We start from the raw sequence: 26,564 nt of genomic DNA on the forward strand, positions 1-26,564 counted from the left end.
AAATGAGACAAGATCCTCTACATACCTTTAAGAAAAAAATATTTATTTATAAAAATACAATGGGATCAGTTTCAGAAGTGTGGCAATAAATACAGTTCAAGGAAGAAAAAGCATTTCTACATGGATATATTATGGCACAATAAAAGGCAAATGCACCATCAATCATGGAACTTCTGTTGGCTCAAGACTTTGTACAAGCTCCCTTTTTAGTAAGACAACTATTTCTAAGTTTGGTCAGTGTTGATAATGGAATGAATACACAATCACAAATGCACACTTATGTCTAATGCAGGACTTAACATTAGCAAACAATACTTTAAAAACATAGCAATGATATTAAATCACTAATGAGATATCTTAAATTTAATTGGCAAAGACCACATGTAACTTTAAGCACGAGATTCTTTTATCTCCTCTGGAGAAAAGATGTAAATATGTAAAATGAAGGCTTAACTTGGTATGTAAAAACCTACTTAAGTAGAGATTGTGAGAATGCATAGCTCCTTACGAAACAACCTGGCTGTATGAGAGCACTCCCCCTTTCACAGTATTCCTTTTACTTCATATGCAGTTATTGTTTATGCTGTAGACTACAACTGTTACAGCACTAAAGGCAACTAGACAGGGAAAGGGCAGAGAAAGGAGAAAGGAATGTATGTAAGGCAGTATTTCTTTAGGTACATTAAGCGTAGTGTGTAGGAAAGACAGGTAACAATTCCACAAGGCTAGTTTCGTTCTTACTGAATAAAATAATCAACTAATACTGAACTTTTGATGCAAAGCTAGTAATCAATGCCCTGGTCACTGTACTGGCCATGGTAATCTCTTTGATAGTCATCTTGGTACTCTCCGTGGTAGTCATCTGGGTACTCTGCCTGGTAATCGCTGTCGCTGATTTCTGAGCCGTTCGTCCCTGTTCCTTGGCTGCCGTTGTGAATGACAGGTTCTGTGGGTGCAGCACAGTACTTGGGGTCGTACACTTGCCGTCCAAGCCCATACACACTCATCCCCTTCTGTGAAGCTACTTTGTTGGTACCCATTTGTAATGAAATAGTTGAGTTATCCACAGGCTGTAATATGTGCTTCTGATCATAGATGTCTCTCCTGGTACCTGGGGCCAGCATACCAGCCTAATAGAACAGGATTGTAGAGATTCAGTAAGAAGGTCAAGAGCTGTGATTACTAGATACATGGTTTCAACTAGTATGCCTCATTGAAAGTGCTGAAAAGTAGGAACTAAAATGTAACAAAACACAGCGCAGTAACATCTGTTCACTAGTAGGTGAGTCACAGAAAAAAGTCCTTGCAGAAAGGTCCAGTTTATGCTCCTCTTTGGAAAGAATATACTAAGCATTCTGACTAAGGTAGTGCCAGTAAGCAATTTCTTTTTTGCCTCTGTCTAGTTAATACTTACAATGAAGTTACTGTTTTCTCTTGGTATAACACTGCCAGGAGGAAATTCTAGAAGCACTGGGATGTTTTTATGCCTTAAGACACTCAGCACAGAACACACTGGTTAAGATAAGAGATTCAAGTCCCTCAATTACTGCATTAGGAGCACAGCTGAACCGTACCCACTCACTGCTGCCTGTTAGACTCTGCCACTGGGCACCACTCCAGGCTGTCCTTTCCCACTGGGCTGAGAGCTGTGTCCCTCCCTGTGTCCCTCCTGCACATCACACACAGTCCTGCTTACCTGACTGGCTCCTTTGTTAGTGCCCATCTGTAGGCTAATCGTTGTCTGGTCAAATGGCTTATCAGTTTGCATTTTTGGATCATAGAGGTGTCTTCTAGTTCCATAAGCAGTCATGCCTGCCTGACTGGCACACTTGTTGGTGCCCATCTTTATTGGGGGAGGGAAGAAGGCGACAGAAGAAATTATTTTTATTTGTACATTAAGCATAGTCTAAGGAAAAAACATATGGTTGGTAACTGCAATGGCTGGCAAAAAAGTAATTTCAGTGCTTGTTTTCCTCATGTAGTTTGACCACTACGTGTAATATATTACCCTTTCTCCTTTCAAAAGTTTCAAAGGGAAAAATAAAGGCAACTGTCATCCTAAGGTCCAACTGCATTGCAATTGGAATGGATGTATCCCTCAAAATGTAAAAAGTGTACCTTTTACCTTGGACAGTAATGATTCATTTATACTGCCACAACTTTTCTACCACAGGAATTTTAAGATTTTACTTTGGCTTTTATGATTACTAAGGAAAGAGGAGAGAAAAAACAAGTTTCTACCATACAAAGAACTTTAACTATCCAAAGACTCTTACTTTAAAACCACCTTAAAAGACAGAGATGATGCTGCTAATATTAGCTGTTCCTTTCCTCCTTATCACTCTTACAGCAGATTTAAAACAAACAAACCAACCTTCCAGGCAGTGACTTGAGCTTATAAAGCCAATCAACTGCTTACAAGAATTAAAACCTCATTCCTCCTTCCACGGTAAGAATTTATTGTTATTCTGCACCTGGTTTTGCATAAACAATGTCCCAGTTAATCAAAGCAAGAAAGTTGTTCTCAAATGTAACAAATTACTGCAAACTTGAATTTCATACTTACCTGCAGGCCAATTACACTTTGACCAGCTTTTAGTTTTCCTGCATCAAAACTTCGTGCTTGTTTCTCTGCATATTTGACACCAATATCAATTGTAGTATGAAAACCTTTAGTTTTTGCCTGTTTTCGAAGAGGAAAAATAGAATATTCAGGGTTTGAAGTCTTTTCTTTCTCCACTTTCTAAGCCTGGGCTGCCACAAGCAGGGCTGTCTCAGTGAGACTGTGTCAGGGCTGAGAGAAGGTACCAGTTCCCCACACCATTTGAAGGTGGCACTCCAAAGCTACCCAAGTCAAAAGGGTATTCTGCAGGGATTAGTGCTCTCCTGTGAGCCTGCCCTGTTCTGTGTCTGCACATGGAAGCAGTCAGGAGCCCCCACTCTGACCTCTAAGCCCTCCCTGGGGCATGTGGGAGCACACGGCTCTCTGAAGTGCAACCTCTGCACTTCAGACTCTCAGTACTGTCTGTCCTCTCCTGACAGGCTGGATGCTGTTTTCTGTATTTACATGAGTTGTAAGGTGCATCTGAACTGGCACGTGGATTTGGGCCAACTCCAGAGGTATAAATACTTACCAGACCTGCCAGTGCCACTAGAGTAGTCTGTACTTGAGTCATATTTCCATTCTCAAAAAGATCATTTGCTTCAAAAATGTCATGTGGCTTCATACCATAGACTTGGATGGCCTTGATAAAATTCCCAATGTTCTCCAGCTAAATAGAAACAAAAAAGCCAGTTTTCTACAGTGTTTCAGATCAAAAATTAAGTAATTTTAAAGCCTTCTGGTGTTGGCTGGTTTGTTGTTTGCTTGTTTTACTCAAGTTCTTTGCCTCGTGCAAACTGGACAAAACAGTTGGCATGGTTAAGAGTGACTGGTGAGAGGTTTTTGTTAGTTTTCATACTGATCTCAGAAATCAGACTATGAGATCATCCAGCCTGGCATCCCTACATCAGTGAGTACCATATACTTTGTTAGAGTGGGCTTTGATAAGACTTGTCTCAACTGTCTGTCCCTTCCAAGAGAAATTCTAATCTAAAACCTGCTTCAAAATTAGAAAATCTGACATAGTATCCACACTATTTGACTTCAGCAACTGATAATTTTGAATAAAATAAAACCATAACTATGTGGATGGGATCATTGTATGGACTGAAGGCATCATCTTGCCTGGGACAAACAAGCCTTGGGGTTTATTAGCACTTGTTAGCACTATGTGCTGTAGAAATTGGAAAGCAATACGGAATACAAAGAGTAAGGACTGAATCTCTTCTTTCCTTCTGAAGTCTTAAGAGGTATTAAAACTTCAAAAACAAAAATTCTCACCCATATTTAGAAGTGTTCAATGCCAAGAAAACAAGGAGGCTGACATAACGGTATTAAGCTAGACCCAGCAACAGCAAAGGCAGTAATTCTAGGCAGCAACCCTTCCAATGCTTGTTCCAGACACCTTCTCAGGAGCATTCTTCATACAGAGATGTCTAGGTACAGGCAGGCTGTTGACCTAATACCTTGCAGCACTGCCTGGATGGAAAACTCAATTATGATTCAATAAAAAGAAAACTTCCTTTTTTTTTTTTTTTTTTTTAACTGGGTAAAGGCCTTGCTATAGGGCTCTAGATTGTTCTATTGTTCTTCCATCTGACACTTCCCTGAACAGCTAAAGCACTGCTATTAAATACAGGTACTCAACTGCCATTGATGAACCACCTCAGCTGTAGCTGCCTTCTGTTAAACAGTGTTCATGTCTGCAGCATCCTCAACTCTTGGGTATGTATCATATGTAACTTGGTGCTACTAGGATTTAAGATGTACCATTTTCACAGCAAATTTGTTATACAGAACAAAAGTATTGTGTGGGGGTTCAAGGGGTTAAAGGTGTAGTTCTGAGGTTATTTTTTTTTGTTTTACCTGGTGCCAATTTAGTTTTGATTGATTAATTTTCTTCACTGATCCTGGCTGCAGCTTATTTATAAGCCTGGGGAGGTGAAAAAGAGGGAAATGCTTAAACAATAAATCTCATCCTTAAACCATCCGTGCAGGCATTATATAATACTTTCACTCATGCTTTTTTATTGCATTAGTTTCATCAAAATGGTTAATGTCTTGGTTCATACAGTGGACTAGCTCAGTCCTCAGGTCTCACAAGTCCAACAGACTGTAAGAATTCTTGTGTGCCATTTGATTACCATAGAAATGAGCTATGCCATTAAATTTAGAAACACTTAGAAATCTTAGCTGAAATATAAAGGAGATTTAAGTGTTCATTTTTCCAACAGTTTCCAAGAAGTTGCCTCCCACCCTACAGTCAGCTATCTTTGACTGTAACTGTTGACATCTTTTCAAGGGGAATCTTCAGAAAGTCCCTTCTTAATTCCTTGAAAGTAAAAAACTCCTAAAAATAAGGTTACTTAATAAATGCTTACTCGCATAAGATTATGCCATCTTTTAATCCCAGTTGGAAGTTTGCACCAATACTCAGCCCTGTCACCTCTTCTATCCAGTTACGCAGATCTTCTTCTATCTGGGGATCATATTTCAGGGCAATCTGTAACACAAGCAGTCATAAAGTTACTTCAGGAGAGAAATCTCCAACTCTTCCCCACCCCAACTCCATTTCAGAGTATGCTATAGCTGTCATCCAGTAATTTTATTTCTGGATTTTTAATCTGTATTTTATACATCAGAGTACAGATGTAAGTACTTTATCCCTTTAACTATAACTTTCATGGCTTTACTAAAGGTCTGTTTGGAAAAAGCACTTTTAAGCATGTTGCAGTTTTTCTTTCAGTAAGAATTCCTGGAGCTCCTGAAAAGTCTTTTGACAGCTACAGAGGAATGATTTTTGAAAAAATACACGGAGTCAAGTTATACTTTGGCAGGAAGTAAGGAAGGGAAATAGTATATTCTGAATTGCCATGCCATCAGTACTACTGCTCAGATGTAAATTTCTACATGAAAAATTTTAATATAATAGATTTGAAGTTATTCAGCTGAAGATTATAGTGGGTTTGCTTTTATAGCTAGTTTATGATTAATGGAGATGACCTAGTAAGTTTTTTTCTTGTTGCTACAACATTAAGTTATCTTGCTGGGGATTCTGGGGGCTGTGTCTGTGTCTTGGTTTATCGTTAACCTTTAGTACCCCTGCTATTTCTTTTCTCTTTGACCTTCCTGGAAGACTCTTCTGGAATAAACTGTGATCTCATATTTTAATTGCAAAGGAAAAAAACGTGCAATAATCTTTGAAGTTTAAGGCATCAAGCAGAGGCCTAGAGTTGTTAGAAAGACGACTTAAAAATTCATTTTCCAGATGTTCAGACTTCCCTACTCTGTGTGTAAGTTTATGCTTCAGTCACTAGAAATCAATCCATGTGAAAGGAATGCTTCAAAGCAGTGAACTTCAACACCACCAGCTGTCAACAGCATCCGTGTTCTTTCACTCTGCCCTTTGTTCCCCTCCCCTGAATGCACCACAAAGCAGCTCCAACTTCCTTCAGGCTAAACCCGTCACCTTTGCAGTCCTTTTCAGTATTGGCAAGTTGGACAAAATGGATTCTATCCCTGAAATCATCCCTACGTTTTCTGCAGACAAAGTTATCTGAGCACAAGATTGTGTAGGATAAATAACCTGCAGTCGTGCAGAGGCTGGCAGCACTTCCACCTTCATTAGCTGTCCTGTATGGGTCAGTGAGCAGGGTGGGAAGTGAGGGAGCCACTGTGAGAAACCTGACAGACAAGCACAGAATGTACCTGCAGTATTTCTAATGTGCAGAAAGTCAGCTCAGCTACACCAGTTGCTTACAAACAAGAAACTCATGGACAGCCATTCACATTAGAGCAAAATGTACATCTGAGACTTTTTACATATAGTTTTAAGACTTCAGCCAAGAAAGACCAGCTATTAGCAGCTATATTTATACTGAAGGAGATTATAATTCCAACATATCTGAATTACTTGGATAGAGGCAATTGCTACATTTTGGCTAGCATTAGTAATCCCTGACTCCAAACTGACCAAACTACAATTTACAGTACTCTGTTCCCTATTTTTCTTTTAAGGGGAATGGAAAATTCTTGTATCTCTGGCTTTACTTCAAAACCTTGTCTGAGTAATACTTATTTTCCTTAGACTGTTTGTAATAGTAGTGCAATGGTGCCTTAGTTACAGATCGGGATAATGTACTAACCCATTCCTATATTCAGATCTTGACTGAGGTATGAAATTCTGTGCAGCATTCTGTACAAGACAACAAGGAAAATATCAGGACTTTATTTTTTAATCACACCTTTTGGATATTAGCTAAGATTAGATGCAGACTAGAAGAGCTAACTGAGGATCACAGCTTCAAAGGACATGGCTGTGGTCTCGTCTCGTGGGTGGCAGGCAGTCCCCCTTGAAATCCCTTCAGTTTAGCACAGCAGCACCACAACCACGTTCATTTCCAGTGATGGTAATAACAGCAAGGGATGGGAAACATCTTGAAAATAGTGTATGAAGAAGTCAACTGTCATCTTTCTCCTTCCTAACCTGGTGATTAGCTTACAAATGATTTTTCATGGATATTTTTATTTCCTATGGAAGCAAAGCTTATGTGATCACATCCCTAATTTGTCTCCTCAATAACATCTGGCAGAACCCAACTAGCTCACTCAATGTGATAGAAAAGAAGCAGTCTTGGACAGAATTGAGCCAGTTACATGTTGTGTGAAAATAAATATATGTGTAAGGGAGAAGGATACCAAAACATCTTCCCCAAAAGACTGAATTGTAGCATCATACTCTTCTTGCACTTTTGAGAACTTTTAAAATCTTGCAAAAGTGACCTCACCCACAAAACCTTAAGTTATGTGTACAGGCAAGACAGTGATAATTTATTTCTGTACCCCAATTCAAGTGAAGGAACAGGATTTATAGAAGGGCCAGAACTTTCTATTCTGATGCTCCAGTTAGAAGACAGCAGATAATTTGGGCTGGTCATTCATATGCTGACAGATCATACTATGATAAAATCACCATTCCAGCATGCATGTGGGTACAAAGCAGGGCTTGAGCTAATGTCCCCCACAATTCTTTAGTTACAGACATAATGAACATTGTGCTTTCTGAAAATTTGGGCAGTTTCAGTGTAGCTTAAAGACAGTGTTAGACATCCTGCAGTTGAGATCATCTGGAATAGAACTGGACTTCTGTTTCTACCACTTAATTTCCTTTTTTTTTTTTGATAGTTTAAAAGTAAGTCAGGTTTGTGATCATACCACCAAGAGACACAGTTTAATCTTTTCCCTCCCAATATTAAAAAAAAGTAAATATGGAAGTCAGTAAGAGTGCAAACCCTAAAGATTTCTGCAAGTGTGGCTATCTTAATCTTTCTTGGCGGGCAAAGAAGAAAAAGTCAGAAATTTTCCTCATTTAATAATAAGTGCATTCCATATGGGAGATTACAACTGAACTGAATATTAAATTGCTGATCCCACTGCTTGGGGACCTTAGAAGTAATCAGGTGGAATTTTATCACTTCTGAAGGATATTTACTTTATGTTGGAGTACTTTACCATGTTTCAAATCTTGAGCTTTTCAAGAGGTCTTAAATTGCCTTGGGGTATCACTACAGTGGTTAGGGTTAGGGTTAGAGACAGGAAGTAAAAAACACTTATACACATGAAGAGAGTTCTTATTGCCATTAAAAGAAGTATTTTTGTTCTGATTTTTGAGCTGGTGAGAAACTAAGTTACAAAAAGTAAAAACTGGTGCTAATTTCTCTGCAAATTATATTCAATCTACCTGAAAACGTAGAGATGTGGAATCTTTCAAATAAGGCTTTAAACATGTGAGAAGAAGGGATTAAACAGGGAGAGTGACAGGTTAGATACTGCCAGAAATAAGTCACTATGCTTATTCTGAATTCTTAGCTCTTCTATTCCCAATGGCACAACCAGAGGTTATGTAATGCTCTTACTGAATATTTCATATTTTCCACATGTGGATATCAGAGATGTTCCAGTTTTCCTTTGATTGCTATCTATGAGATGAAGCCAGAGGCTTTGAAATGAATGTAAAAAAATTATGTCTTTTTCCATTACTAATAATCAAAAATATGCCAACATTTGATCCTTTATAAATACTGAACCTTCATGGAAGATACTTAAATCTTACAAGTCTACAGCAAAAGAAAATAATGTCTACTGAAGATGAAAGCAGTAGCTAAGCAGCTTCATTCAAAGTATCATCAGTGCCACAAAAAAACCCTACAGTTACAGAACACTGTAAAAATGATTCAATTGTAGCAATGGATATAAGATTTTGCGGAAGTTTAATACAAGATAGCAGGAAGCCAACTGTTCATTTCTTTCTTCTGACAAATGTCAAAAGATACATAAAATTGTTGGTTGCTCTTTCTGTTAATGCTTCAGAGATATAGGTTTAATAGAAATATCTTTGAAAGGAAACTAATGTTTACAGAAGTGGTCAAAACGATGGGTGATCCAAGATTGTGGCAGGAAAAGGCTGGGTGTTACCTGCCTATGACAAACTGAGATACATGTGTTTGTGCCAATGTATGCTTCACGCTGGAATCCTTGTGTTCAACTTGATTCCTCTGGCAACTTCACACCTCATCCTCACACCTAGTTCTGTTCAGGTAGGACTTTCCTCTTTGGGAGATCTTAGAGTGTAAAAACCCTCCCTCCATGTGCAGTACAGGGACAGTAACAATCATCACTGTTTTTATCAAGCTCATGAATTCCTGGAAGCTAGCAAAGTTCTGCTGGCCAGCTTGAATGATGTGTCTGTGTCCCTTGAAGTTACTCAGTGTGCCTGTAGCATGTTTAGTTTGAGTGATGATGTTAACCAGTACTTCACACCATAACTGATATCATATGGACTTTGAGCTGTCCTTTTATGCTAATCTTTTCCAAATTACACAGTACACACTGTACACTGAGGGCTCCATGTATGCCAGATCTCCAGTTTGAGTTCAGCTGGCTGCATTGCTGTTACTCTGGAAAATTACTGTAACAGGATCTCAAGGAGGAGTTTAAGCACACTGCACTACTTTTTACACTGGGACTAGCAAACACAAATCTTACTAAGCTAAAAAGCAGGTATAAAAGATAAAACTTTTGAAGTTAAACATCATGTCATAACAGCTTGCACTTCTTAGTTCTGATGAAATTTCTGATTAAAGCTGCAGGCTTCCTGCCCTCCCCAGCAGAAGTCCAAGGTTTCATGTGCAGCACACTAAATTTAAAGTACTAGTAAGCATTTTTAAAAACTGCTCTCTAGTCATAAGTTTTAACCAAAAAAGCATGTACTTGTCAAAGTACATCAACTACTCTATTATAGGAATTGTGTTTGTCAACAAAACTTAAGATGTATATACATATAAAACTGCAGCAAAGTAGGTTGTACATTTTGGTTTTCCAAGGTAAATAAAGTACAAGGCCATGTACAGCAAGAGAAATAACCAGAACTTCACTCCAAGATAAGGTAGCATAGGAAGAGGTTACATATATGCTTTTTCACCAAAGTAGACAGAAAAACAGATAGAGCCCTAAGGTTTGAGCACTCATCATAAGGACAAATTAAAATTTCCTGTTAAATTTCATGTATGTTGACCTGGATTGCATGCAAAAGCGAATGTCATAAGGAGGCATATTTGTGCCCAAGAACCCCAAATGTAACAGGAATGTGACAATGCAGATGAAAACCAAAGAGGAAAGTACTTCAAAAACTCAAAGCCACCACTCACTATGCCCTGGTATTTGAAGATGCATTTTTTTCTGTCACTATGGACTGTTGTACAGAAAGGCAGAGAACGCTGCATTAACATTACTACTGGAAGATCTCACTACATCCCAAAATGCTACTTAGCACAAAAATTTTACAGCTGTATCCATTTTGCTTAATATTCAACCTTTTTTCTTCTTTTTATGTGTAGCATAACTGATACTCTGCCAACATCTCACTGTTTTCTCTGTAAATCAAAATTTAGGCTACAATCTTAAAAGAAGAGATGGATGAGCATTAATCCAAAATTCCTGGCACTCTTCCCATAGGCACCAGTTTAAACTCTGTGAAGTGAGAACAAACCATGCCTCAAAGTTTCCAAGTCATCTTACAAGTACAGATACCTGCAGTCATGCATGGTGCTTGTTGCCAGATCAGCTGGCTGGAAGAACTGAGTGTTCTACTCCCTGGCTGTCCAGTAGGATTTTATGACATTTTGCAATTCTTTTTTTTTTGGCATTTTTGCAGTGCTACCATCTCTTCCCCCAGAATGAACCAATAACTCAGACACAGGCCTGCCCTTGGACTGAACACTGCTTCCCTCTCGCACCCAGCAGCTTCTGTAACACCCTCACTTCTAACATGTTCTCAGCTTTTCTTGCACTTTTTGCTCTCATCATGTTTTGCCAAAAATCACAGTTTTTTGGCTTGTAACTCCAATTCTCCTTAGCCATCAGCTCCCACTGTAGCACCTTCTGGTCATGCCACCATACTTTATACTTCTTGGTATGGAGTTCCTTTTCTGTTTATTTAGTCTGTATATTGCTGAACTATTTCTATTCCTTCAGAGAACATGGTTCCAGTAGTATCCACTATCTATTATTTTAAACCACTGCTGATTTTTGTTTCAAAAATCCACTGGGATATGAAATTTGTTCTCAGCTAAGACACGGCTGGTCCAACCCAATGGACAAAAGCCTGTTAGTCCCTGATGGGAAGGGAATTCTCCTTGCTTTGAAACCCAGCCCCAGCATGACTGATATGACACAGCAAATCTGGACAGGCTCTGACATCACGAGCAGTAATGTCTCCTGAGACAACACACTGAGTGCTGCATGGAAAATCCTGGTAACCTGACAGACCTCAGTGATGCCTAGTTAATGTTCTTTTGTGGGGGAAAGGAAAAAAATCATAGAGAACAATCTGGTGCATAAACAAAAAAAATTCCAAAGCATCTGAAAACAATTTCTTTTTTCCAGTAGTAACCCAGGAAACATCTCTTGGGACTGTTACTGTAACTCTGGTGGAACAGTAGTTCTCAAAGCCTAGAAGGAGCCTGCAAACATAAACAGTAACATCAATGATCACTCAATCTTTCTCAGAACACTTTTCTAATCTATTGCTACTACAGAAGCCCAGGAAATTAGACATTCTTTTAAGTTTATTCCCTTTTCTCCCCAACAGAATGGCTTTCAAATATGTAATTTTACAAGCAAACTGTATTGTGAGTCGGTAGCACTTCCCCAAGGCCCAACTTTGCTGACAAGTCTTTAAAATTTTCCTCCCAAACAGGACTGCAGAGTCTGATTATTTCATTCTCTCTCCACACCTTTTTTCTTCTCTGCAAATCCTCTTCACTTACCCAAACCAGAGTAATTACGTTCTACAGCAGCAAGCAGGTAACTGGTAACTCAAACATACCAACCAGAAAAGTTGGCTAAAGAAAGCTAAGTCTGTCACTTCAAGTGTTGCTATAAAAGTTACTCAAAATGCACATTCCTTCTGCCTCTCCAGCAAAGAGGCAGTCCATGCTGCATCTTCTCAGCACTTTGCTTCCTAAAGCAAACCTCAAGACTCTCCTCTCACTGCTCTAATTTGCCCCCACCCAGTGAGCTCAGGTACTTGATTCCTTGCTGCTGGCACAGCTGTGACAAGGACATGCACAGGTGACAGGGCAGCTGCTGAGGTAACAGCATTTCCCAGTGAATTGGGCTCAGGGCTTCCCTCTAACCCACTGATAGCACTTGGTTGCCTGTCAGCCTGCACTGATTTAACTCCTTCAACTCACATTAACTGAACAGGCTCACTGGGGTGTCTGTGATAGGCATTCATAAAAAAACCACTGATTCCTCTCATTCTTACCATCCTTGTACATAATTCAGTCTGGCTTTTATTTTTGTAATTTAGGCGAAAGACATTTCTTGAGAACTTCCTTAGCTGCTTCCAGCTACTAAGAGCTGCCTAGATTTATCTTTCGTAAAGGTAATAGATCAAAGTCTTTCCATTCACACACGTTTTTCTGGTTGAGACAATTCTCCCCATTGCTAGTCTTCTTAGCAGAAGCACAAGTAGTGCAGATTTCACACCCTAAGCTTTAGAAGACCTTGTCTATCAACAGCTCCATACTCTTGTTTTGCTTTACCGCCAGCAAAAATATTGCAAGAATGAACTTGGCACAAAGAATGAAAGACAATGATAATCTGCTGCTCTGGCCCTTTACCTCACCCCCTCCTGGGTATATCTCTGACCAATTAAGGTTCAGTAGGTGATGCACAAGGTTGATTATAATCCAGGAAACATTCAAAAATATTTTGGATTTGGCCACCCAGACAGGTTGTGCTTTAACCACACAGAAAGTGTTATAACAATACATGTTTTTTAAAGGGTAATGACCATAAACACGTTAGAAAATGTTTCTTTAATTTTCTAATAATATACATCTTAAGAAGAATTTCTAAGAAAAGTAAGACAAAGTGAAAAAAATTATGATTGCATGAACTACATTGTAGCTCAACCTTTTATTTAATATAGTTTTAGTAATGTACAAATCTAGCCATAAGCCTGTTATGCTGGAGTTTATGAGTAAAGAAGAAAGTACAAGTGAGAAAGCAGAAAAGACAGTCCAACTCCAAAGTAACAGACTCTGATTCAATACCCTGCTTTAGAAACTTTTAAAGCACTATTTTTCAGCAATTTAACACAAGCAGAAAGAGCAACTGGCATTGCTGGGGGTGGGTAGGAGATGCACGTACACACTGCATCCAAAACTCAGGATGCCACAAGGCAAGTTGTGGTGTCACTATGCTGCCCTCCTGAATTGAGAGTAGGTTTGAAATACCCACCCAGAAGAACGTAAGGGCAAGGTTGTGCTGCAAATGACTGTGAGACGTCTCAATCCTCAATGATTTAAGGTTCCATTACTGTTCTGCAGAACAAAATGCTCAGGTGCACTGACTGAACTTTAACTTTGTTAGTTATATTTTGTTCCAATTCTGTTCCATCCATTCAAAGACCAGTGCTTTATTGCTGATATTTAATCTCACAATCGTTGTACTCTTTTATTAAAACCAGCTAGGTTCTTTCAAACAGAAGTAGATTTCCATATCAAAGACATTTTCATACCATCATTTATTAATGATAAAGGCTGTCATCAAAACAGACCATAGTAAAAAGGCATTAGTCTTAATTTTCTTCAAAAATTACTTGTACTTTTTATTCGTATAGGACATTATTAATAGAACAATGTCAGCAAGGTAGGGGAACAGCTTCTTGCAAAATTAAGCAAAGAGCATTTAGCCTTAGCACACCAGATATGTGCCTGAATTACACATGCTTCACTGACCTAATACAGTATTGACTTGCTATTATGATATATAATGGAACTTCTAATTGATCCCCCACAGTGTTATGAAGTGAACCAAGGCAGTGGCAGCTCAGGCTGGTCACACAGTGGGAATCTCAACAGGAGCTGCAGTACAGGTCCTGCTCCAGCACATCCTTCTGCTTGGTGTGTACTGGCCTGAGCTCTGACTTGTGTTCTGCCCATGCTCAACACAGAAGGGAAATACTCTGCTGGGGTCCATATCAGCAGCAAGGCAGGAGCTGCTTTTCACCATGAATGTTTAACTATAACCAAATCCCTTCCAAAATACATGTGGATTTGATGCCTTACCTTTTTCTGTGAAGGCTTCTAGTATACAGCCAACTGATTAGGGACAACAGAAAAATACTTTTAAATTAAATTATTCTTATTCAAGCAAAACCAGGGATACTGAGATAATGCTGTCTATAAATAAGAGACTGTAGCAGTAGAAATATCTGCAGGAAAGCAATATAATGGCAGAGCTTTTTTAGCAGGAAAGCAAAGTATGGTTTTTGCAATCGTAATGTTCTGTTTTATGCTTAGGAAGAGCCATGGTAAAAACATGCAAACAGGGCAAGATTTGTTTAGAATCCATCTATAATTCAGACAGCTAGGATTTTCAGTAGATCAGATTCCATCTTCATGCAAGCATTTCAGAATAGCAAGGAAGTGCAGAAATATTTAGGCAAATAATTGGTGTTCGGGTCCTGTGTGTTTGCACAAGCCACATACTGATTCACTTCTCTGTACCCCTCAAGGATTACTCAGTAACCAAAAGGTTGTCTAATGAAAGGTCTGCCTAAATAACATCCTCAAGAAAAATCCTGTGTTGACCCCAGAATAGAGAGTTGAGTCTTGAAAGGGAAGCAGCAAAGGCACTAAATGGTTGAAGTCTGGTTTCCTTGAGTGCCAGCGACCAGGGTAAGCTCAGGCTCCCAAGGCTGACAGCCTGCTTGGCCCAGCTGCTGGGACAGCTGGGGACAGTCCAAGCAGGGCACTGGACCGTGGCTGTGACAGCAGTACTTCATCCTCACTCAGTGGCCTTCCCTTGCTGCCAGCTCCTCCAGGGGCACCGACGCCTGCCAGCCTTCGCCAGTCACACATCCACAGTGGCATCACTTTGGGTAAGAGACAGTTTTGTACAACTCTCTACAACAGCAAGTTTAATTATGTTTCCCCTCTAAGTATCTACTAAAGTCTGCACTGGTTTGAGGAGGGGCGGAAAAAGAAGGGGAGGAGGGGGGTGAGTGTGGGTGGGAGGAGGGAAGGGTCATTGCAGCTTTAAAAAAAAAGTCCCAACATAGAACCACCCACCTGAAGAAAAGTCAAAAGTGTTTTTGAGAAAATCACTGTCATTCAACCCCACTAAATAGAAACAATGACATAAGTTACTATGAGGCATTACTGCAGAACCAAATGTATTTACTCAAAAGAAAGTATTTGCTGCTGAACACAGCTATACAAGCTAACAGTTGTTTAGAATCAGATACTTACAAAAAGCATTTTTAAGCAAGAGTCCCTCTTAAAGAAAAAAAGAAGGATTTTCACATGATCTCACTTAGAAAAAATCTGTTTCAAATTGCCCTACGTGTCCTGGCCTGGAGCCCATTTTTACTGAAGGCCTTTCCTGTACAGTTCCATAGGGGATGGGAATCTCTACAAAGTTTGCCTTAAAAGGACGTGTCAGATGCCCAGTGTATACTGTGTTATGCAGCTACAGGAGCTGACAATTCTGAGTACAAAGAAGTTTCTATCCTTTATTCTCTGAGGCAAATTATAAACTATTTGCAGGCAAGAAAAAGCATCCAAATTAATGTTCTGTCAAAAAAAGACAAGGTGAGACAAAAATCAGTGATGTGCTGCTGTCCCACAAGAATGTGTGCATCCATCCATCTATCTTTTAGGGGTATTGACTCAGCAACAGCACTGTAATAAGTATTTTTCTCCAAATTTTAAACGAAGTCTAACTCTGAAACCACACAAAGAGCACATTCATTTGTAAATTTTAAACAAGCAAGCACTGCTGTAATGCAAATCATAGTTTTTATTTTCTGAGGCAGCTAATCCCATTTAATTGTCGTGACTGTCAAGCTCTATTTGCTTTCTTCAGAAGTGTTCTAGTCATAGGAGGTACACTATGAGCTTGCATTCAAAGGACACAAAATACTTATCTCATATCCTTAAAAATTAACCTTAGCAAGTTTTATGATTTTCTAACACCAGTGTAAGATTTACTGAAAGTTTGTTAATTCACCATAAACAAGGTCACTGTAATACATCTTATACGTGGACAGAAAATGCTTTAAATTTAAAGTGTGGACCCAGGGTGCTCACTAAGGTTAAACATACCAGGAGTTTCAGCAAACACCCTCACTGTTCATTTACTGGTGCCCATGCTGGTGCAGCACTGGCAGTTCTGTCTGTGCTGTCCCCACACAGGAGCAGACCCCTGTGGGGCTCTGCAGTAGGCAGCAGCAGCTAATCCTGGCTATGCTGTGCCATTCCTCACCTTCCTCCTAGAAAGAAGGGTGCAGGATGAGAGGCAGAACTGGAAGTGGCCCCCCTTGGCCAGGGCTTAGCAGGGGCAGTGACACCTGCCTGCAGTTCAGCACGGCCTGCACTGCTCCATGCCTCAGGCGTGAGGAGCCCCAAAGACAAGAGTCAGCTTGGCAATGAAGAGTCAGGGTTTACTGGGCACTGAAATCACTGGGCAGAGGCAGCTAACTCCTGGTTCACAGCAACCACTGCCAGATGTCCCTGGGGCAGCCCCTCCACACATCTGTCTGGTCTACCCAGGGGCTCCCAAGCTATGGCACTGGGGACAGGGCACATCTACCAGGTGAGGCTGTGCAAGGGCTCCCAAAGGTGAGTCTCGTTGTTTGTGGCCTCAGGCAAGTGTCCAGAACAGGAATGGGTGCTAACATCCAAGCTGCTGGCAAGAGAAGTGTTTCCATGGCAAATCACTTGCTTCTGCTCATGGTAAGAGATGTATCCTTGCTATGAACTGTCAGTGCAATGCTACCAAGGTTCCATCACCATCAGTCCATAGTAGGGCTCTTAGTCTCTTAGTAAGGCTACTTCTTACTGCTGTAGTGTTAATACTTCTCCTGAAGTAGCCACAGAACTGGAAACCCATACTTGATCATGCCTAACAGAATGGACTTGTCCTGAGACTGTAACAGTGAAAGTGGTAAATGGATTAGACACATCAAGGTAGAGATAGACAGTAAAGGATGAAGATGAGTGGAAACACTGCAGTCAAGATTCTCCACTGCTGGATTACCTTCCTCATTTAACAACAACAACAACAAAAATCTAATTAATCTGCCTTAATACCAATTCTCAGTGAGTATGAGAACTCTTCACACACAGGACCTAACACTAGGAGAATACAAATTAATAGGTTACTACAGCTTAATAAAGCCAGTGATTCACTGGGTTCCTTTAAAACAAAATCCTTTGCAAAATTCCCAGCAAGAGGCTACAGTCACGTTTCAGCATTGAGGTGGCAAACACGTTCTCAAAAGCACAGGAGCACCTGCCCAGCAAAAAAATAAATTCCAGTGATTTGGAAGTGCAGGGCAGCAGGGCCACCTTCAAGCAAATGCTGTTGGACACAATTAACTAACATTTAACACTGTCAGTCAAAGTGAAACTAAGCATCAGAAACAAGGAACCAGCAGAGAAATTGAAAACAAATTGGAGAATTCTCATAAATTGGTTGCGGATACATTAAAAAAAAATCTTAAAACTAACTGACAAAATAGATGGTTTCCTTTTTTATATCACTAATGTGTTTTTAGTGATGCATGTTTATTTTGCCAAGCATCAACTGATTGTAAATTTAGCTATGGAATTATTCCACAGCCATATTTATGTTTCATGGACAGTTTTGCTATGGACCTAATTATCAAAACTGTACCATTAAATACAAAGTCAAGAAGTTCACTTGAACTGCAGATCTGTTACCAATACCTGGATCCAGCTCGAAGAAATTCACAGTTCTTTGAAAAAAATACAAAATTTGGACACAAAGAGAAAAGTTTTAGTGCTTTCCACGGTGAAACTGATATTTAGGTAGGAAATGTAAACTTCAAGAGCCATGATCAGCTATCAGAAACCATGAATTAACTGGAGCAAACTAAAGTTTAATGCTTGCTCCTATAAATTCTTCTGCTATTTCCTCTGAAATTCCCTTTTCAGTACATATTTCTATGACAATATTTCTAAGAGCACCAAAATATTAGATTTTTTATTTATTCCCCATGCAACAAAATGAAGATTTGTGTAATGCAAATAGTCACACAGGCTGATTTTATTTTAAACTAAACATCTGAATTTAATTCAAAACTTGTACATGGAAAGACAGTACTTCTTTAAAAGTTACATAGATGTCTACGTACAAGAGAATAGGAATGTAGAATCTTATACTGTCATTTATAATGACAGAAAAATTCTCCTCTGCTCTTAAAGCCTAAGTTTTCACTGCCTTCATCCAGTACAGTCTCAATTTTTATTGTATAATGTCAGACAACATTGATAGAAATGCACTTTTATCAGTGGCAAACATTCCTACCTAGTGTTCACAAAATTCAGTGAGCAAACCTAAAGGTTTGTTAAAGGAAAATAGTCCAGAGGAAACAGAATGGTAAAGCAAATATATGGCAGGAAGAGTTGTATTTTAAGAATGGAAAAGGGTATTATTTCTGTTTTGAAAGAAGGGCCCAATAGTTCAACCACAGACAGCCAAAACTTATCTCACTATTAAATCACTTACTAAAAAATCTGAAAGATAATGATTTTAATCTGGTTCCCAGATAAAAATATTTATTTTTAAAAGAGTAATTTCTGGACTAAGCAATTAAATCTGTTTATTTGGCCTGTAGCAGGTAAAATAGATGACAAGAATTTTCTCCTCAGCAATTTCAAGAGGAACACAATAATCATACCTAGGACTGGTTTGCATTATTCACCACAGCCTTCAATTCTTTTTCATTAATCTGTATTTGCCCTCAAGAAGGAAAGCAGGAAACACTACTGCCCTCCTGCACACTTGCAAAACAGGGAGATATTTTGTTTACAGGCTTCATTTGTCTAACAGCCTTCACTTTATAAAGTTTGTTTCCCTTCCTGTTCCATTTCGCTAGGGCTTGACCTTTCAGGGTGGCAGCTGCAGGGCTGGGATAACACCAAAGTTACTCTGCTGCATTTCAAAAGTTTGGAAAATGGTACTGCCCAGTGAAAGCCTCCTGCCACAAGGATGGCTCAGAGGGAAAGTTGGGGACATGCAACAGCCAAATGCTATGCAAAATTTAACTCCCCACACAAACCATACTCCTGCACACCCTCACTTTCTTATGAAGATGAAACTGGCACTGTATCAAACATAAGAGGAGGGGGAAGATAAATGCCTGCCTAATATAAATAACACTTCCATGGGAAGGGTGGAGCCACTAGGAAGCAGCTGAATGGACTGGAACCTCTCCTCCTGCTGCCCAATATCCCTGTTTGCTCCACACCTTCTGCAGCAAGACAATGGGGCATAAATCAGAGACAAACATAAAATCGAGTTTGCAGCTCTATCTAATTGCATCACCATTTCATGCTATGTCAACCTCACGTACTGCAGAAACTCCCCCATTGCTCAAGGAGAAAATTATTTCTTGCCTGCAGAAGAAACCATCCATTTCAATCAGTTTAAAGGGCTCCCCACTGAATATTTGTTTTGGATCAATTATCTTCTGTGATCTCAAGCAAACAGGGAATTGGCTTCAAAGGGATTACACTAGTTTGACTACCTACACATTTCTCATGCAGACAAGTTTCCTTACAGCTGGGAACCAGTACACAAACTCCATGCTTTCTCTGCAGGAAAGAGGAAAAGAGATCCCTAACAGACACCAGACACCATTTTTGTGTGAACTAAGGTAAGGAGCAAAACAAGAGAAGGGTGGAGCCTCAAAGCAACAAAAACAAAAAAACAAACAAACAAACAAACAAAACCAACCAAAAAAAAAAACAAACCCCAAAACACAAAAAACCCCAAAAACTACATCACCCCAAACTAGACATAAATTTTAAGTTTAGAGACTGAATCCTGACCTCAATTAAATTCTTAAAAAGCATCAGGACACGTTATATTCATCTATTCAAGTACCATAGCAAACAAAGGTCTCTCTGAACACTAATACAATGTCAAATGAGCAAAAAAAGAATACCAGAATCAAGGGATTTTTTTTATCCAGCACAGCTGGACCCTGGGGCAGCATAGCTATGAAGGTGTCCATTTACTGCAGAAAAACACTGCTTGGAGATCAGCACTGAAAATTTCAAACAAGGGTATTTAACAGTAACTATCATTCAAGCAGGGAGGTTCTACAGCTACTTAGAAACATTACCCCAAGCACATTAAAAAACCCATAACACAATAGTCTGCACAAAGGCCAGTATTTTCCAAAGTGTGATTATAACTGGGAGCAGAAACTGATGCTCCAAGAGTTGGAATTCTTCTAATTCTTCAGATCTTCATGAGACAGAAGAATCTGGGAAAAGGAATTTTTGATCTTTCCAGAGATATTATCTGCTGGTCCTCTGGAATTATACAGATGAACAGACACACATCTAACCCACAATCCCATGCAAGATACTAGATTGGAGGTACACGATATACCTGTATATAACACAATTGCTTTGAAATTTGATCTCTTCCAATGAGAACAACATTCTAAAAGCTCAAAGCTACATCTCTTCTGGCGATTTTGTTGTTGATTGGAGGCTCTGTTTGCTTGGGTTTTTTGAAAGGAGAGGAGTTAATTTGCCTTTGGTGCACTTGAATTGTTTTCTATGGCACTGCTGCACTGACATTTTCAAAGAACACAACAGAAACCTAAACCTACAAACAAGTAAATTGGAGCTGCCCCAAAACATCCACCCCTCTGCAATACTTGCATTGAAGACAGTGAAGAGAGCAAAACAAAACTCAGCAAGACGAAGTAGAAGGCCCTTTGCATTAAGGTGTTAATTACACCAGTTTCAAACCCTCTGCTAATGCACAGGCTTGGAACAGTTCCTCAGGAGGCCCTAAGGAAGCTGATGGCAATGAGACACTGAAAGAAAGAACAAAGAACTTCTTCCCATCTTGTCCCCACTAAGGGATCACTGTTAAACCTACATCACTTTGTCAATAATCTTTAAAGTAGAAGAGCATCTACTTCCTTCCTAATTCACAAGCAATAATACACAACACATTTTAGTCTTTTTTTAGGTTTGGGTTGTTTGTCAGGTTTTTTTTCAGTGTGTAATGGTGTAGATAAATCACTAAGTTTAGATGCTGGAAGCAACCGCTCTGGAAGACATTTGGTTACATGATGTCATCAAACTTTGCAGCAGAACCCACAACCATCCTGAGAAAGCCGATAAAGAAAAAAACCAAAGCAAAATGTTGTTTTGCAAAGCATAAATTACAATGTTAAAAGTAACTACTTTTCTCCCTGCTCTCCTTTTTACTCAGCTACAAGTCAAACAGGATCTGGGGATCTGCTGAAGCCTGAAACCAGACATGCGTGTGAAACAACCGGTTAAAGACCACATTTAGGTTTTAAGCCTGTGAATAAAGACACTGAGCACCAACTTATCCCCGCTTATTTAGCGGTGTAATTTTTATTGCAAAGGTTTTCCTTCTTATTAGGTAGTTGTTCGCTGCAAGGTAGCAGCCAGTCTAACAGGACAACGCGAGACACCTTTTGTTCCTAAGAGGAAAAACCTCAGCAAAGCCGCGCACAACCGGCTCCGGCCGCGGGGCCCGGCTGCTGTCAGCGCTGCCTTTTGGGCCGCTTTTAAGCGGAGCCCCGGTGTCGCGGAGCCCGCCGGTGTCTCGGTACGGCTGCCCCGCTGCCGGGGCTCCCCGCGGGGCGCGGGTCCCGCCCGCAGCCGCGCCGCCTTTGTGCGCCCCCGCGGGCGGGGCGGGCCGGGGCGGGGCGGGCGGACAATGCGCGCCTGTGCGGGCCCCGCGCCGATTGGCCGCGCGCCGCCCGTGCCCATGATGTCATGCGGATGGAATGCGCCGCGCGGGGGCCGCGACCCGCACAGCGCCCGCGCATCCCCCGCGCAGCGCCCGCTCGGCGGGCCCGCCCGCGCCGTGCCCGGCTCTGCCCGCCGGGGCTCGCCTGCCCGCCGCGCCGCTGCGCCGGCTCTGGGACGGCTGCGGGCCCCAGCGCCGCGCCCCGCCCGATCCCGGCGGGCGGAGAAGGCACGAGCGGGATGTCCCGTGCCAGGGCTGCCGGCACGGGCAGGTGCAGCCCGGGCCACGCCGCCATTCGCGGCTCCACACAGGGGCCCGCCCGGCGCTGACAGCTCTTCGGTGCCCGCAAGTTTTCCGAGCGGTGCCGCGAAGGGCAGCGCTGTCCCGGGCCGGCGGCGGGCGCATCCTTGCGCGGCTCCACCGCGCAGGGCGGGCGGGACCCCGCCGGCAGCCGGAGGCAGCGAAGCCCCGCGTCGCGTAGCGCCTCGTCCCGTCCCGTCCCGCCCCGCCGTCCCGGTGCAGACAAAGCCCAGCGAGCCCCGCGCCGCCCCTACCTTGTTCTTGACCTCGGCGGAGAGCCCGTAGGAGGGCCCCTTGTTGAAGTGGGTCATGTCGGCGGGCTCCCGCGGTCTGGGGGCGCTGATCGCAGGCGCTGGCGGCTCCGGGCTGAGACGAGAGTCCGCCCGCGGCCGCGGAAAGTTCTAGTCCCTCCCCTCCGGCCGGAGCCACTGTGCGCCAATCGGGGCGCGGGGCCGGGGCAGCCCCCCCGGCGGGCCGGGGAGGGGGCGCGGGGCCGCGGGGAGGGGCGCCCCGCCCCGCCCGCCCCCCCGCCCGCCGCCGCCGCCGCCGCCGGGCGCCGCCCGGGGGTCCGGCCGGGGCGGGGAGCGCGGCGGAGCGGGGGGACGTCAGCGGGAAGGAATCCGCCGGCACCGAGGGCTGCCGCCGCGGAATGCGCCGCCGCCGCGGATTGCTACGGCCCGCGGCGGCCTCGGGGAAGGGGAGGGGATCTCGGCGAGGGACCGGCAGCCGCGGGCCGGCGCTGCCCGGCTGCTCACGGGGGCCTCCCGCCCCGCAGCGAAGTGCTGCACACGGTGGGCAGCCTCCGCCGCACCGGGATGACGGCACTGAGCACCGGGAAGGCGGGAGCGCGGCGGCGGCTCTGCCTGCCTTCGGGGCGATGCTTGCCCGCGGGCCTTTCCCGGGTGGAGCGGGACTGGCCGCCGGAGAGGAGGGCTCGGGGAGCCTGGGCATAGTGGGACCGGCCGCGGGCAGGGTTGGATGCTGGGGAAACCCTCGGCCGCTTATGCAAACCGCTCTCTTGCGCTGTGCCACGGCTGAGCTACTTGTGAAATTCCTTTAAAAGTTATAGTATGCGAAACTTGGAACAACTCTGGGAGACGGAGCAAGAGGGAGGAAAGGCGCGCAATTGTCGCAGTGAGATGTAGCTGAGATGTAGCAGGACGACGGGCTCATGCTCGTCTCGATCTCAGCTCCTCTGCACCATGTGCTCCTGGGCACGGATCCCGCGGGAGGCAGCACCTCCGGAGTTTGTACGGGTCACCCCCTTCCTTCCCGCGGCGTTCAGGCGCTGAAGGACAGCGCTGCGCTGTGTTAGTGGCCGCCGGGAACCGTGGGAGTCCCGTCCCTCTGTGGAAAGCACAGGGCACACACGAGGTTTGCGTGCTGGGCATACCAGCGGGATTACACCGGATCCAGCTCGTTCCTGGGAGCCAGCGGTGGACCGCGGCTGGCATCGGCACTGAAGCCACTCTGGAAAGCGAGTACACAGTGAACACTTGGTCCATTGAGTGAAATCCTGACCCGAAAATACAGCACTGTTTCCTTCAGTGTTAGAGTAACCCTAGACATGCAAAGTAACCTTTCAAATCCGGTTAAATTTTAACAAATTTGAAAATAAAAATCATAAAACGATCCACTGGTAGGACTGGTTGTATAAGGCACAGCAGGCTATAAGGCTGGAGCTTAGCCACCCACTTGGTATCCCACGGCGAGAACAGGTCTGTGCTTCGATTTCATAGCAAAATATCTGGACTAAGTGGTCTTATCTCTGTCTGAAGCCAACGGGGCTCTTTCAAAAGACTTGTGGTGGGGCTGTAACAGTGCTGAGGAACTGGCAGGGCAGCCCGCAGGTTGTTTTGTACTGTGGTGCTGTGGATCAGCTCAGCTCAAACCGCTTCTCCACTGTGCTGCCTCTAAGGAAAACAGCCAGGGCTGTTCCTAATTAAAGGAAGCAGAACTGCCTAAAGAACCCACTGGGAAAAGGAAACTGTGCAAGAGAAGCAGGAAACTGAAGAATGGGGTGAGGGAATGGCAGTTCACATAAACATAATGAAAGTTCATTAGTTTTTAGACATTCATGTTGGGATAAACTCATCTTTCATAGCCTCAGAGAACATGTGATTTAGGGGTAGATTCAACATCCTCCGAAGTCCTTGGAAATGTTTCCATTGACTTAAATGGTGTTGGATCAGGACACTGTTTGTTAATACTCTCAATCATTTTTGCTGCAATAAACAGTGGCTTGGGAAGTTTGAGACATTTACAGTTGGTATGATTTTCTCAGCTCCATAAATTATATGTCTCATCAATTTTGGAATGAAATGGTCCTGATTAGTAGCAGACAAAAATATGGCCTACCATTTTCTTGCTGTACAATTAGGTTTAAGTTATCCTCAAACAAATCCTGTAGTTTGTGGGAGTTTTATCTCATCTGAGCAGGGCACAAATACAATTTGTTGGTTTTTTCTGTTGATACTGGAAATCTGATTAGCACATTACCAATGTTTTGGGGTGATTGCTGCCTTTTATTCTGTGACCAGGAATATGCTCACATCCTGGGGGAAGAAGTTGTACAAGAAATATTTGAGTGTAGTTAAAATCACATTCTGTTTTGCATCACTCTGACAACACAAAGCAAATTTAAGCCTGTCAGTGCACTACAAAGCAGCTGGAGCATACTGGGCAAGATGGCTCATTATGGGTAAATCTCTTATCTTTGTCCTATTTTTCCACATTTCTTATTACTAAGGCTGTTTGCATGGAAAGAGGATTTGTAGAAGAATTATTCCCCACCTGAAATCATGATCCTCTTTGTGACATTGTAATAACTTCTTCAGCCACCACACGTAATATCATAAACATGCACTGATGACTTCAGTTGGAAACTAGAGAAAAAGAGCTCTGAAGAGACTAAGTCTGTTTTCTTGGAAACATGGACCATAATCTTACAAATATTCTTGCACATGAATTATTATAAGCATATGTGTAGTCCTGTTAAACTCCCTGAGTTTAAATTATCCCATGTGTAATTCCACCATAATCTATGGAATTAATGTGGCTCAATCAAACTTCTAAAACACATTTGATTTCTGTGTTCTGCTCAATGACTGAAGATGGTGGCTGGTGAGTCCTAGCGGTGGGGGTGAGCCCAGCCATCTCTGAGGTGGAGCATTGTCTCCTTCCTACCCGTCTGATCCTCATAAAGGGCCTTGGTTTAATCAGCTGGCTCAGCTGAGGAGTGAGATGATTTCCCTAAAGGATAAAGGAGATCGTTTGGGAGAGCTAAGCTGCATACAGGAAGATAATTTGTCAGGATGAGCTCTGAAGGGTGATCCATAAGGGAAGGAGGAATGCACTGCTGGGTGCTGTGGCTGGTCTGAGGGAGAGGAATGGGGTTCTGAAGTGGGGAGAATGGTGCTACCAGCCACGGGGCAGCGTGGAAGCAGATGAGGAAATACTCCCCCGTGTGTGTGTTTGTGGTCATGGGTGTGATTTTTGCCTGGAGCACAGGAGTAGGGTGGGAGCCACAGAGCTTGGAAGCACAGGAGGGCAGGGAGAAGGAAAGCAGGAGTGGCGCGGCCCCGGCAGGGCCGAGGGGAGCAGGGGCTCGGTGGGGCAGGAGGTGGCCGAGGGCTCGTAGGGCAGCAGAGTGGCGAGGGGGGCTCGGTAGGGCAGAGGACCCGGAGGGGCTCAGTAGGGCAGGGCAGGAGGTGGCCGAGGGGAGCAGGGGCTCGGTAGGGCAGGGCAGGAGGCGGCCGAGGGGAGCAGGGGCTCAGTAGGGCAGGGCAGGAGGTGGCCGAGGGGAGCAGGGGCTCAGTAGGGCAGGGCAGGAGGCGGCCGAGGGGAGCAGGGGCTCGGTGGGGCAGGGCAGGAGGCGGCCGAGGGGAGCAGGGGCTCGGTGGGGCAGGGCAGGAGGTGGCCGAGGGGAGCAGGGGCTCGGTGGGGCAGGGCAGGAGGCGGCCGAGGGGAGCAGGGGCTCGGTAGGGCAGGGCAGGAGGCGGCCGAGGGGAGCAGGGGCTCGGCAGGGCAGGAGGCGGCCGAGGGGAGCAGGGGCTCGGCGGGGCAGGAGGCGGCCGAGGGGAGCAGGGCCCGCTGTGCTGTGCTGCCGTCCATGGAGCTCGCTGGCCTGCAGGTAACTGGGGGGGTGGCTAAAGACAGGGCTGGCCACCAGCCTGGGGCTTGAGGAAGGGGAAAGGTGCACTGGAGTTTCTGAGTTACAACTGTGCTGTCTCCTAAGGATTAAGGAAAAAAATACCAGTGAGAGAGTGAGCTGATCTGGTGAGGCCAAAGCAAGGCTGGGCTGCTCTCCTCCCCT

At 43.4% G+C, this 26,564-nt stretch overlaps 1 protein-coding gene across 2 annotated transcripts; it reads right to left on the bottom strand.

Annotated features, from left to right (window-relative positions):
- Positions 1–22: 22 nt before the first annotated feature.
- On the bottom strand, positions 23–22,698 carry CNN3 (calponin 3). Of its 2 annotated transcripts, none has more exons than XM_030953024.1 (7): positions 22,504–22,698; positions 4,984–5,105; positions 4,469–4,535; positions 3,135–3,272; positions 2,567–2,683; positions 1,697–1,843; positions 23–1,130 (listed from the first exon to the last, which is right to left on the bottom strand). In XM_030953024.1, the coding sequence occupies exons 1-7, from the start codon at positions 22,558–22,560 to the stop codon at positions 783–785; spliced, it is 996 nt and encodes a 331-aa protein (XP_030808884.1). In that variant the 5' UTR covers positions 22,561–22,698; the 3' UTR covers positions 23–782. The 2 variants fall into 2 exon arrangements, with proteins under 2 accessions (XP_030808884.1, XP_030808885.1); XM_030953025.1 differs by lacking the exon at positions 22,504–22,698 and adding an exon at positions 22,259–22,369.
- Between the last annotated feature and the right edge of the window lie 3,866 nt (positions 22,699–26,564).

The sequence above is a fragment of the Camarhynchus parvulus genome, chromosome 8, assembly GCF_901933205.1.
Source record: "Camarhynchus parvulus chromosome 8, STF_HiC, whole genome shotgun sequence".
Taxonomy (NCBI): domain Eukaryota; kingdom Metazoa; phylum Chordata; class Aves; order Passeriformes; family Thraupidae; genus Camarhynchus; species Camarhynchus parvulus.